The following is an 11,540-nucleotide window of genomic DNA, read 5'->3' as shown; positions in this document are numbered from 1 at the left end:
TGTCATTGTTGAACAAAGCGTTGTTGTAGTTAGGATGGACGATGATTTGGGACACAGTGCGGGTCACCTGATTAGCATTAGGGCCACTCTGAGTCAATTTTCCACAGTAGAGAGTCCAGACGCTAGTTTTGTTTCTGGATTTAAAATAAGACTCATGAAATTATCACTGTTAAATCATGTAATGTCTCATATTGCAGGATAACCCATGCCCCATCATCTTTTCACTGTTAAATCATGTAACAAGACCTTTACTGTATGTATCCAGTACTTTGTTTGATAGACACATGAACCCAAGTGAAAACTAAAATCCAGTTTATTAAAGCATGTGTTCAGACAAAGACAACTCACTGAACACAATCTCTGTGAGTTAGATGGCTGATCACCTGAGCAAGTGCTGCAGATCAGTTGCACTCCTGGTCAAACCAGAACTAGTCTAAGCAGATCTAATATCACACATGCAACCTGCTTTGAAGAGAAGACAGAAATGACAGCGTAGTGAGTATTTAGTCTGCAGCTGTAATGTTAAAATTCATGATCAGATCCACAAATCAAAGTGTAATAAGGTATTGCTTATACAGTACAGAGGAAGGTGATTGGAGTGCTGTGTGCCTTTGTCACTTCTTCTAGTTACAAGGGTTTTAGTTAATATGACCAAAATATAGAAAAAAATCCAAACACATGAAGAGCTGATGAGTATGTCTTACATTAGGATGCAGTGGGCTGCTGTGAGGACCCACTGGTCACTGATGAGGGTCCCTCCACAGACATGAGATCTGGAAATGTGCACGCTGACTTGCCAGGGCCATGAACCAGCTTTCACGTTCACACCACCCACTATCCTTGTGTTTAGCGGTGCCACACCACAGTCTGACAGAGCATAAACAACTGTGTGTCAGTACATGTACAGTTAGGTTAGGAAGATTCCTGTGTGAAGCTAAAATGTTTGTAACTTTGTCCATAGTTGTTGACATAGTTTATGTGTCAGTGTTATTCTCATGCAGTACTTACAGTCCATCACCTGAGCATTTACATCATCATGACTTTATGGAATATATGAAAAGTGACTGCACTTACCCTGAGCCTTTGACCCTGTAGGAAAGAAAGATGGAAAAAATAACTTACATATGTCTTCTTCAGTGTGTGTCTGTGTGTGTTTAATTATTTAGACCAGGAAATCCTGCCATGGATAAGAGAATCATCAGTGTAGTAGAAATATGTAACCACAGCCACAAGGTGTCACTAGAGTTGCAGCTGCTTCCTCTAAATCTGAACGGTGTGATGAGCTGTAAACGTACAGCACCTGTGATGTTTTATGGGTTGAAGAAGAAGTCCCCATGCTACAATATTTTATGGTGTTACAACATATGTTGTCAGGCCCTGTTGTCTGCCTGTATCACCCTTATCAGCCTTGTATGCATTAAAATAAGGCAAATAAAGCACACTGAGAAAATGAGAACAAATAAAGCAAACTAATCAAGCACACTAATTTTCAACAAAAACACTCTTAAAATTCCAGCATTTGAAAGTGTTCTTGTCCAACAACATGACCGCCCACCTTGGTGTTGTCGGCAGACTCCAGTTGCTTAGGCAATGTGCACTGATTTGACTGATTTGACTGGCAGACGAGAGGTGGTGCAAAATCAAACTACAGCAATCAAAATCAGTGCCCACACTTAGACACATGCTGCCAAATGAACGGAGCCTCTCTAGATGTAGAGCTTCTTGTTAGCCATCCTACCTTCGATGGTGCTATTTGTTCCAATAGCATTGCTGACGAGTTACACTATGTCAAAAGACATGCATGGCAAAAAGGATGTAAAGCCACAGAATGACTGTTATATATATATATGTATATATAGACTATCTTTGTGTTCAGAGGTGCCACACCACAGTCTGACAGAGCATAAACAACTGTGTCAGTACATGTACAGTTAGGTTAGGAAGATTCCTGTGTGAAGCTTTCTTGTTTGTGTCTGTTTGTCCATAGTTGTTGTCATAGTTTGTGTCTTCATATGTTGTCAATAGTTTGATGTTAGTTACTTTCATGCTAATTTTCATTGCAAAGCACAAAGACAGTAAAGATTTACTTTATACTGTTCTATTCTGTGCAGCAGCTACGGTTCATCACCTGAACATTTACATCGTCATGACTTTATGGAAAATATGAAAAGTGACTGTACTTACCCTGAGCCTTTGACCCTGTAGGAAAAAGAGGGATGAAAAAGTTAACGTACTTACATATGTATCCTTCAGTGTGACTCTGTGTGGGCTTAATTATTAAAAACCAGAGAATTCTGCCATGGTACCTTGGCTCGAGAATTATCAGTGTATGTGTAACCACAGCTACTAGGTGACAATAGACTTATTTATATACACACAACACAATCTCATTAAGCCAGATAGAACTGCCACCCTATATGCAAATGCCTTGGAACTACAACTCAATTGTTTCCTCAGTCCTATTGTCATTGCCATTCATTTTACGTAACATATAACTCATCAAACAGGTTTGACTTATTGCAGAGATAATCGTGTTGATAATGAATCTGAACAAAACTTACTTTAATACTGTATGTGAAAGTTTTACTCTTAAATCACTGTACAGCTAGACTATACTGCACCCACACCTCATATCAGTGAATTCAGGCTGTTTTATGGGCAGCTTTACAGTATATCACAGGATTCATTTCAGTTGTATTTGTCTGTCTGATATTTTGGTGTGTTATGTGATTAATTGTAGCTTTTTCCTTTTCAGCTGTCATATATCAGTATGTCCATGACATAAAGGAAAACATTTTCCCTTGACCCCTGAAGGTGTTTAAGCTTGGACCTTTATACTATGGTTCAATGAGAAACAACATTTCAGTTCACTGTACGTTTCTGAACAAGGTGTGAAATGACAATAAAGCTTGATTTGATCTGGGACAGAAGTGAGGTCACTGACCTTGACCTTTGACCACCAAAATCTAATCAGTTCCTCCTTGAGTCCATTTTATTGTTGGAAACTGAAGGAAACTGTGATCTGCAAAGTTTCAAATAACTGATAAATTATAAAGTACAATTTTCTACTCCAGTAAAATGCAGGGCTCGTCTACCTGTTGTTGACTGTTACAGCCAGATGAAGAAATTAGAGCCATTTTTAACTTTTCTTTAGTCAAAGTTTTCCAATTAATCCACAGATTTGGCAACAGGCCTCATTGTCTCAAAACACTAAACACAATTCAAAGGACCACACAGCCAAAGTACTAAACACTTGACACATTACACACAAAACTACAAAAACATATCAAAATCAAACATTTTAGTTTGAAATAAATTGTACAGGTGTACCTAATAAAATGGTAACTCAGTGTAAAAGCTCACCTTGCCCAGTGAGGACCACACACATCAGGACTATCCAAAGAGTCCAGGCTGCCATACTGTACTGTCAGTGCTTGTGTCCAGTAAGTGCAGAGAGTCTTCGTGACTTGGCTTTTATTTTGGTCACATGTCACAGTACAGAGACCAGTTTTTCTTGATATTTAAAATGTTCATTAAGTAGTTCTGCACTTGAAAGCCTGCATGTATTCCTCAAAGCATGATGTAATTTGTTTACAGTAAAAAGATGTTTTCTGAATAACTATAATGTTTTTGGAAGCATAAGTAATAACTAGCCAATATTTCAATAGTCCTCTCTTTCAGTGCCCAGTGAGGACATTTCTTCTTCTTGTGCATGAAAGCCATGAACAGTCCATGTGTTTCATTTATCTAACGTGTGTATTTGTATCATAATGTAAATATAAAGCAGTAGTCATGTCTTTAGGATTTGAACAATTTTTCATGTGTTCAGCAAATGTGGTTGTGCTTCCAGCATTTTTAGTCTTAATTTATTACCTTATATCTTAATCTATCATCCATTACATTTTCTTTTCACTCCAACATTTTTAAAAACATTTACACTATAATTTTATGCAAAGAAGTTTATAGTAATAATCCAAATACATTATTTTTCTAAATGTGCATAAGAAACTATAAGTCAGCTGTATGAAAAGATGTTTATTAATGTAAACTGGAAAAGTTACTGTGGTTCTCAACTGTTCAGTGTTTTCTTGGCCAACCACTGCATCAGAAATAAGTTCTTATCTCGAAACATACTTCTGCTTTTCCCCCCTTTACACTCTGACCACGAGTGTCATTTCACTGTGGCTGAGCGTAGCTGTTAGTGTGTAGCTGAGCTGAGGAATTAACATGCTGTTTATTTCTGAACTTGTTCCTCTCACATTATACAGCAAGTACAGAATGTAAAACAGGTTTTATTCTTTGTGTATGAAATTAGGTAGAAAATGATTACAACTTCCATGTGAAGTATAGTAGCACAGTATGTTTAAATGCTGATGTGTGAAATTGGTGGGGTTCTCATTTATGACGTGAGACTATATATATAAAACCTATTGCTTATGCAGGCTGGTCTGTGGCCTACTGTTATTGGTCAGTTTAGTGTTTTACTTTTATTAAAGCGATGGAGGAAACATTAAGATCTTTTTGTCTGTTTATGAAGGTTGTTCATAATGATAATCACAGTGTAATGCAGCCTACTTTGACCGGAGCTCCTGCTTTTTCCACCAAGACTGATTTAACCCCTGCTGTTGGAAGGCGTACCTATTTTAAAACAACATAGACGTACAAAACATCACACATTTTTGTGGCCTGGCTTGTCAGAAGCTCCCACATCCGCAAACTCTGCAGCAAGCAGGTTGATGAACTCACTGGTGAGTCAGCTGCGTTAATCATCCTCTTCCTCATAATGATAACCGGACATAAGTCAATATAAGGAACTGAACCGTTACTTCCTTCTGAAGTGTTGTGAACTATTCACATTTGGATGCAGCTTTTTGCTTCTGGTCAACACTGTGGAGGAAAACTAAACTGGCAATTTCTAGAAGAAATTAACTCAGATGGTCTGAGTGTCAAAAAGAAGACCTTTTGAAGATGGACCCTGACAGTTCCATCGCCAGGATGGAGAGGACTCTCTGGACAGTTTGGGTGAGCCGCTGCATTTGAAACCACACATCTACTGGGATAACTGCTGTAATGCTAAAGTCTGAAGACTGTAAAATGTGGATGTAAAATCATTTTCTGTCTCCCTGTGTGTAAACCTCTCTCTCTCTCTCTCTCTCTCTCTCGCATACACTGTATGAATGTCTCTCCATTCCCCTTCTGTCCTTCCCTGGTTTGTGTGTGTGTGTGTATGTGTGTGTGTGTGTGTGCACGTGCAAAGTGTAGACACACACACACACACACACACAGTATCTTTGTTCCTGTAGCAACATGACCATAATTAAGCACAGGGTTTACCATGCACACTTAAAAAGTACAAACATTCATGGAAGCCTAAAAATAATGTGAAACATTTTAAATATGGCTGCAGGTATTTGTCGGGGAGTACTCCATCATAACTTTCTAATCATTTCTCAAAACTGTCCTGAAAATAACTCAATTTTATTTTGTTTTAAATGTATTGTTATTATTATTGTTGTTGTTATTGTTATTGTTATGTTATCTCACAGATTGTAGGTTATTAGTGTGGGGTTTGGTTAGACAAGGTGCACATTTTTTGTATGTTCAGCTGATGTGCTGTACATTGACCAAACAAGTCTATAGAATTCATTAGCTTATAGCATTTTTTAGAAATTATTTATTTGGTGGTTTACCAATTGATCCCTGTTTCAATTTTTCCTATATTTAGTACCAAATAAAAGGAAGCAGCCTTGGGAATTTGGAATTTATGGAGTCAAAGTCAGTGTTTAAGTAAAACAATCATCAGTATTATTATTTTAAAAATGACCACATTTAAAGTGAAAGGAGTTGTTTAGTGATTAATAATTACTATCTGACTCCTCTCATCCGCTCTAGCAGCATTTTAGTAAGATACTAAAAGGCTCTTTTTTGGGTTTTATATGCAACTTTACTGTTTTGCTTTGCCCTCACCCCTCTCATCAACCTATTTGCAGAAGGTAGCTGATTTAAGAATTAAAGCTATGGTGAAACCATTGTTTGCTACCATTATAATCAGACTGAATTGTAATTTAGTCTCACTTCCTTTAACCAAACAGCAAAGTGTGAGACTAGTTGGTGACCACACTTGCAGCTAATGAGCCATATATCAAGGAAATGGAGGATCAGAGTAAATACTGAACATACATTCATCAGGTTGCCTAAAATATGACTCCAAATGAGTGATAATGATTACTGTCTACTGAAGGTTTAAATGGGCAACTGATGGGTTACACATTTGCCGTACCAACTTTATGGAGTGTCAGAGTTTTGTGTACAGCTTATGTACGGTCTATGCCTAGAAGTATTAGATGGGATTGAGATCAGGGCTCTGTGCAGGCTGGTCCAAACTCCAAAAACCATTTATAGATCTTGCTTTGTGTATAGGTGTATTGTCATGCTGAAACAGGAAAGGGCCTTCCCTAGACAGTTACTGCAAAGCTGAAAGGACACTATTGTGTAAACAGCCTTGTACAGAATGCTGTAGCATTAACAAGTTCCTTAACTGGAAATAAAGCACCATCTCAAAGCACAAAAGCAGCATCAGACCAAAATGAACAGAAGCTATAGAAACAGGTGACCCCATATGGTTTTAATATAATAATATCACATATTTAAACAATTGTAGCAACTGCACATGACAAACACAGAACATACATAGAACAAAAATAAGCTAAGTCTTTCTCTTCATCTCTTTCTCAGTGTTACATAACTGGAGCTGTGAACCGATTCCTCAGGCCAGAGCCCGCTAACATCGTCACCAGTGACCCTAACTCCTTCCAGGAATCTGCAGGTAACAGTGAGCCTGCTGACAGTCGTCACACAGAGGGCGATGCTAGCGGACAGGAAGTCGATGAGGAACAAGCTCTTGCAACAGCCTCTCTGCTTAGTTCACCTCACCCAGTTGTTTCCTGGGAACTTTGCACCACAGATATCAGCTTAGGCCCTGATGAAGACGGCACACAATACAAACCCCAGCTGGGTGGAACCAGTGAGCGAGAAATATGTGAGGAAGGTGAGGGCACGAGAGAGGAAGAACAGTTCGGCCAGACAGGAGAGGATGATGCAGGGCTGGTCATCACTAAGGATGCAACAGCAATAGAAGACAAAGAAAAGGAAAACAAAGATCACAAATTATACACTCACCAACAAGGTGAGGAACCTGATGAAGAACATGTGAAGGTGATGCCGCTAATTCTTACAGATCATGCAAGTGAAGGCACGGATGGAAGTGGAGGAAAGGCTGGTGCCAAGGAAGAAACTCAAGGGGAGGCAGAAAACAGTACTGTAAAATTGTCTCCCATCACAGTTTTGACTCTAGAAGAGGAGGATAACATGCACATAGAAGAAGCAAGTGTGCAATGGAATAAGGTGGATACAGTGATGATACATGAAGAAGTAGAAAACTGTGATGTTGTGTTACAGCTGGAAAACAAGATTGATGAGGCAGCAAAACCAGTTGAAAATCAGGTCTCAGTCTGTGAAGAGTTGTCAGATAATGACCAAGATGTCAAAGGAGACCCAGACTTTACTTTGCTGCAATTACAAATGGCCTCTGACAAAAAGGACATTGTGTCAGAGGATGATGAAGAAGAGTATGTGATGGCTCAAAGAAGTGAAAGTGATGAAGATGAGGATGAAAGAGAGGAGGAGGGAGATGAGAGCACACTGGATGAGATGGAGCAGGGTGAGGACAAAAATGTGTATGAGGCTTCAAACAACCAGACAATAGATGAGGAGCCAGAGCATGAAGAGCAGATCAACACTGTCACAGAGGACAATCAACAAGAAGACATTCTAACTGAACATATTGTATGCTGCCAAGCAGTTGTGCAGAATGCTGAGACAGAGCTACACACAGCTGAAGAACAAGAGGATGTGGCTAAGGCCACCAAAGTGCAAACCAGCACAAGACTGACAGATTATGTCAAAGATACAGCGATCAATGATAATTCTTACTTAACATCAGACATTTCAGAAAATGAAAGTTGTTTAAATAAAGATCCTGTGGTAGATGAAATGCTCTCACGGGAAGAAGACAATAAAAGTTACATGGAAATAGCATGTACAACCCCATCTGTTACAGTAAAACCTGAAGGTGAGACTAGACAGGAAGTAAGTGCAGAGCTTAAAAATATTCCTTCAGGGAAATGTGAAGGCCAGACTGTTGTATCGCAGGAGCTAAATTCTCCAACATGTGAGGAAACACAAGAGGGAGTTCCTGAATACAACAATGAACTCAGGCCAGACAAAAATACAACACAAAGGTTCCTGAAAATAGGAGATGGCGAGGAAATCCAAAAGACGCAATTACCAGAAGAGGTGGAGACCATAGACCCAGAGAGCCTTCAAAACAGTGACTGTAGCACTGGAGCTGAGTACAAGGAACAAGAAGGCACTGAAGATATTAATAAAGAACAAGTTGGAGTATTGATCTTTACAGATACTGAACTGCCGCAAGAAAAAGACAAAACATTTTTTGAACCCCTGACTCAAGAATCGGGACTCTTGTTTGAAGAAGAGGGAGGAACATTGCTAGTTTGCTCAATGAAGACAGAGATCGAACATTCAGAGAAGGAATTTGACACATACACTGGCTTAGCAGGTGAGACGGTTAAGAGAAGCAAAGAGCTGCAGGATGGGACTAAAGTTGAATTTGGAATAGATGAAGGGTTAGGTGACTCTGAAGATGCTGCTGGAGAAGGCCATCTGACAACAGGAAGTGTAGCAGCAGAGGACACGGTCAGATTCACTCATGAAACTGTAACATCCGTTGAAGCTGAAGTAGAGAAGATGACAGAGACAAGCTTCTTTCAACAACCAATAGATGCCATAAACTCAGACCAAAACAGCAACATGTCCCCTAGTTCTCCAGAAGACTTAACTGAATCTGGATTCTTGAAACAGTCAACTGAGACTGAGCCAGGAGTACTTGAAGATTGTACAGTAGACATTCAAGAAGCTGTGTTAGATATGGAAGAAACAAGTTATGGAGTTAAGGAGGCGGCAGAAGATGAAATGCAGAATAAAAATGATATAGAGATTTTAAATCAGCAGCTGGTGGAAATTGTAGTTGAGCCAATCAAAGAATCAGACAAAAATCCACTTACTTCTGAATCTGAATTATCTTTACCAGTTGAATCACTGGAGACAAGAAATCAAATATTAGATGAGGCATTTGAGATAAGCAATGAGGAGATGTTAATAGGCACTGAAGCAGCTGATAGGTTAATGGCAGCTGAGTCCAAATCAGAAGATCTGACTGTGGTATCATCAGATGAACTTGTGACAGACTCAGAGGGACGTTATGCTGAAGAAACAAGTAGGTCAACCAGTGGACCTCACAATGTGATAGATGAAGAAATCCTTGACTTGTGGATACAGACAGCATTGTCAGAGAACACTGATGGCATGAAACAACAGGATGAGCCTGAGCCTGGACAACAAACAAGCACCAAAATAGAGCCATCAAATGAGGAACAGGCTGAAATATCATCAGTGCAGACAGAGACGAAGACAGAGCAACTTGTGGAGTCATATTCAGGACAATCTGGATTAGTGAATGACACGGAAATGGCTTCTTCAACAGTGGAGTCTGGATTTTTTGATCAGAATCTCTGTGAATGGGGCATACAAAACACTGAAACTCAGCTACTGAAATCAACTAGCACTGAGTTATTTCAGGGAATGTATGACATGAGTGCTAGTGTGTCAGAATCAGGAGACACTTCTGAATTGTCCACACAACAATTTAAGGCTGAGTCTCAGGATATGTTGATGGAAGAAGCCACTGAAGCAGGACAGCCAAATCTGAAAGAGGAGGAATCAGTTATTGAGACAGGTTCACACCCTGATTCAGGAGATTCATCAGACGCTAGGTGTCAAAATCAGGGATCAGATAAATCACAAGAAAAGACAGATGAACAAGTTGAATCAGAGGAGACTCACACTGGATCACAGGGAGATGCTGAAGGAGCAGATGCCGAGTCACCCACAAAAATGAGCACACTTTTCAAAGTCGAAGATGAAGATGAGCTTCTAGAGATAACTGTGGCCGAGTCTCTGGGCGAAGCAAAACACACAAAATCCAGTCGATCCACAAGCGGCTCAGAGGCTTCATTGGAGAAAGGAATCATATCAGCAGAATGTGAATCACAAATTGGCACCTGGACTGAATCTGACAATCTGACAGATAAACCACAGCCTGGATGGTCAGAAGATATTGCTGAGCTTAATAGGGTGGAGGTGGTAGAACAGATGATGGCAAAGTATGAGGATCAGCCTCAGGTATAGTTTATATAAAAAACATTTAACCATTAAAATGTCTTCACACAGTTTTCATAACAGAGATTATGTGAATTCAGCTGCTTTTGTCATTGCAGGTGGACACCGCAGCACTGGACTTTACTGCTCAGAGGTCAAGAATTTCTCTTAAAAACCCTCATGTGAGGCCACCCAAAGATCCTCGCGCCCTGCTACATATGCCCTCAGTGGAGCCCACACCGTCTTCACATCTGCCAGTTAAAGTCGCTGTAGGTGTGCCCCTGGCAGGCTTGGGCATTGGAATAAAACTGCCTGGTAGGTCATTTACTGCACAGCAACTGGAAAACCATCTGGTTATTTTTCATAGTCTGTAAATAATGGCCCATGTTTTTGTTTTTTTAGGGTTTGGTGCAGGTTTCCCTGTTTTAAAAAAGACAGAACATGTGAAAAGAGAAGAAAATAGCCTAGAAACCGTCTCACAGGTACTAGTAATCATCTTTCAGTAACATTCTTCTCTCATGTTGAAGTATATACTTTAATAAAATGTCACTATATCAGCAGAAACCTGAGACAAAGACAGAGGACAAGAATGATACTCCCAAACAAGACGAGGCACAACCCAAACCTAAATGGATGCCACCGAGACATCCAGGGTAAAGTCTGAGATTATATTACATTCAACACAAGAGTCATCTTGTGTTCAGACGTTGTCTAATCCTTAGTTTCCTCATTCTTTTTCTCTAGATTCGGAAACCCACTTATGTCTGAGTTGAAAACCAAACTGAAGAAAACCACAAAAGAGTGAGAACATTGTAGTAATGCTTTTTGTGAATATCTGAATATAATACACATGGCTTTATTTTTTGTGTATTTATCAAACTGAATACAGTGAATAGATGTGTATCATGTCAATTATTTGTTTTATCTTTAATTCTTGTAATAAAGCTGCAGTGAAGAACAAATGGTATACACAGTGTAAAAAGTGGTAATAACTGGCGTCTCTGGGTTTATAGCACACATAATCATCATGGTCTCAAATCTTAATAGGCAAAACAATACACAGTAGACAAAAGCAAAAGAAAAAAGCACACTTTCTGAAGCTTAATGCTACCTGCTTAGGGAGCGCCCAATTCACAAATGCAAGAAACTGAATGAGATCTGATAGTGTGAAGTGCGACTGTGTGTCATGCATTCCCTGACATGAAAATTATCAGTTCGGTCAAAAAAAAAACAAACAAAAAAAA

The 11,540-nt window shown here is 39.5% G+C and overlaps 2 protein-coding genes across 3 annotated transcripts in view; one reads left to right on the top strand and one right to left on the bottom strand.

The window, feature by feature from the left end:
• The window catches only part of LOC109973633 (transmembrane protease serine 2-like), a 4,680-nt gene extending 1,262 nt beyond the window's left edge, over positions 1-3,418 (bottom strand). Inside the window, exons 1-4 of the mRNA XM_020623379.1 lie at positions 3,364-3,418; positions 2,185-2,199; positions 705-867; positions 3-134 (exon numbers count right to left, since the gene is read on the bottom strand). Coding sequence (XP_020479035.1) covers positions 3-134; positions 705-867; positions 2,185-2,199; positions 3,364-3,418 — 365 coding nt within the window. The remainder of the gene's footprint in view (positions 1-2; positions 135-704; positions 868-2,184; positions 2,200-3,363) is intronic.
• A 1,432-nt stretch (positions 3,419-4,850) lies between these two features.
• LOC109973591 (probable serine/threonine-protein kinase kinX) lies at positions 4,851-11,252 on the top strand. Of its 2 annotated transcripts, none has more exons than XM_020623303.1 (6): positions 4,851-5,022; positions 6,736-10,320; positions 10,416-10,611; positions 10,699-10,778; positions 10,858-10,949; positions 11,041-11,252. In XM_020623303.1, exons 1-6 carry the CDS (start codon positions 4,969-4,971, stop codon positions 11,099-11,101), a joined length of 4,068 nt encoding a protein of 1,355 aa, XP_020478959.1. In that variant the 5' UTR covers positions 4,851-4,968; the 3' UTR covers positions 11,102-11,252. The 2 variants fall into 2 exon arrangements, with proteins under 2 accessions (XP_020478959.1, XP_020478958.1); XM_020623302.1 differs by having other exon boundaries at positions 10,855-10,949.
• The last annotated feature ends 288 nt before the right edge of the window (positions 11,253-11,540 follow it).

This window comes from Monopterus albus, unplaced genomic scaffold, assembly GCF_001952655.1.
Source record: "Monopterus albus unplaced genomic scaffold, M_albus_1.0 scaffold297.1, whole genome shotgun sequence".
Classification (NCBI taxonomy): domain Eukaryota; kingdom Metazoa; phylum Chordata; class Actinopteri; order Synbranchiformes; family Synbranchidae; genus Monopterus; species Monopterus albus.
This window is presented reverse-complemented; position numbering and strand designations above follow the sequence as displayed.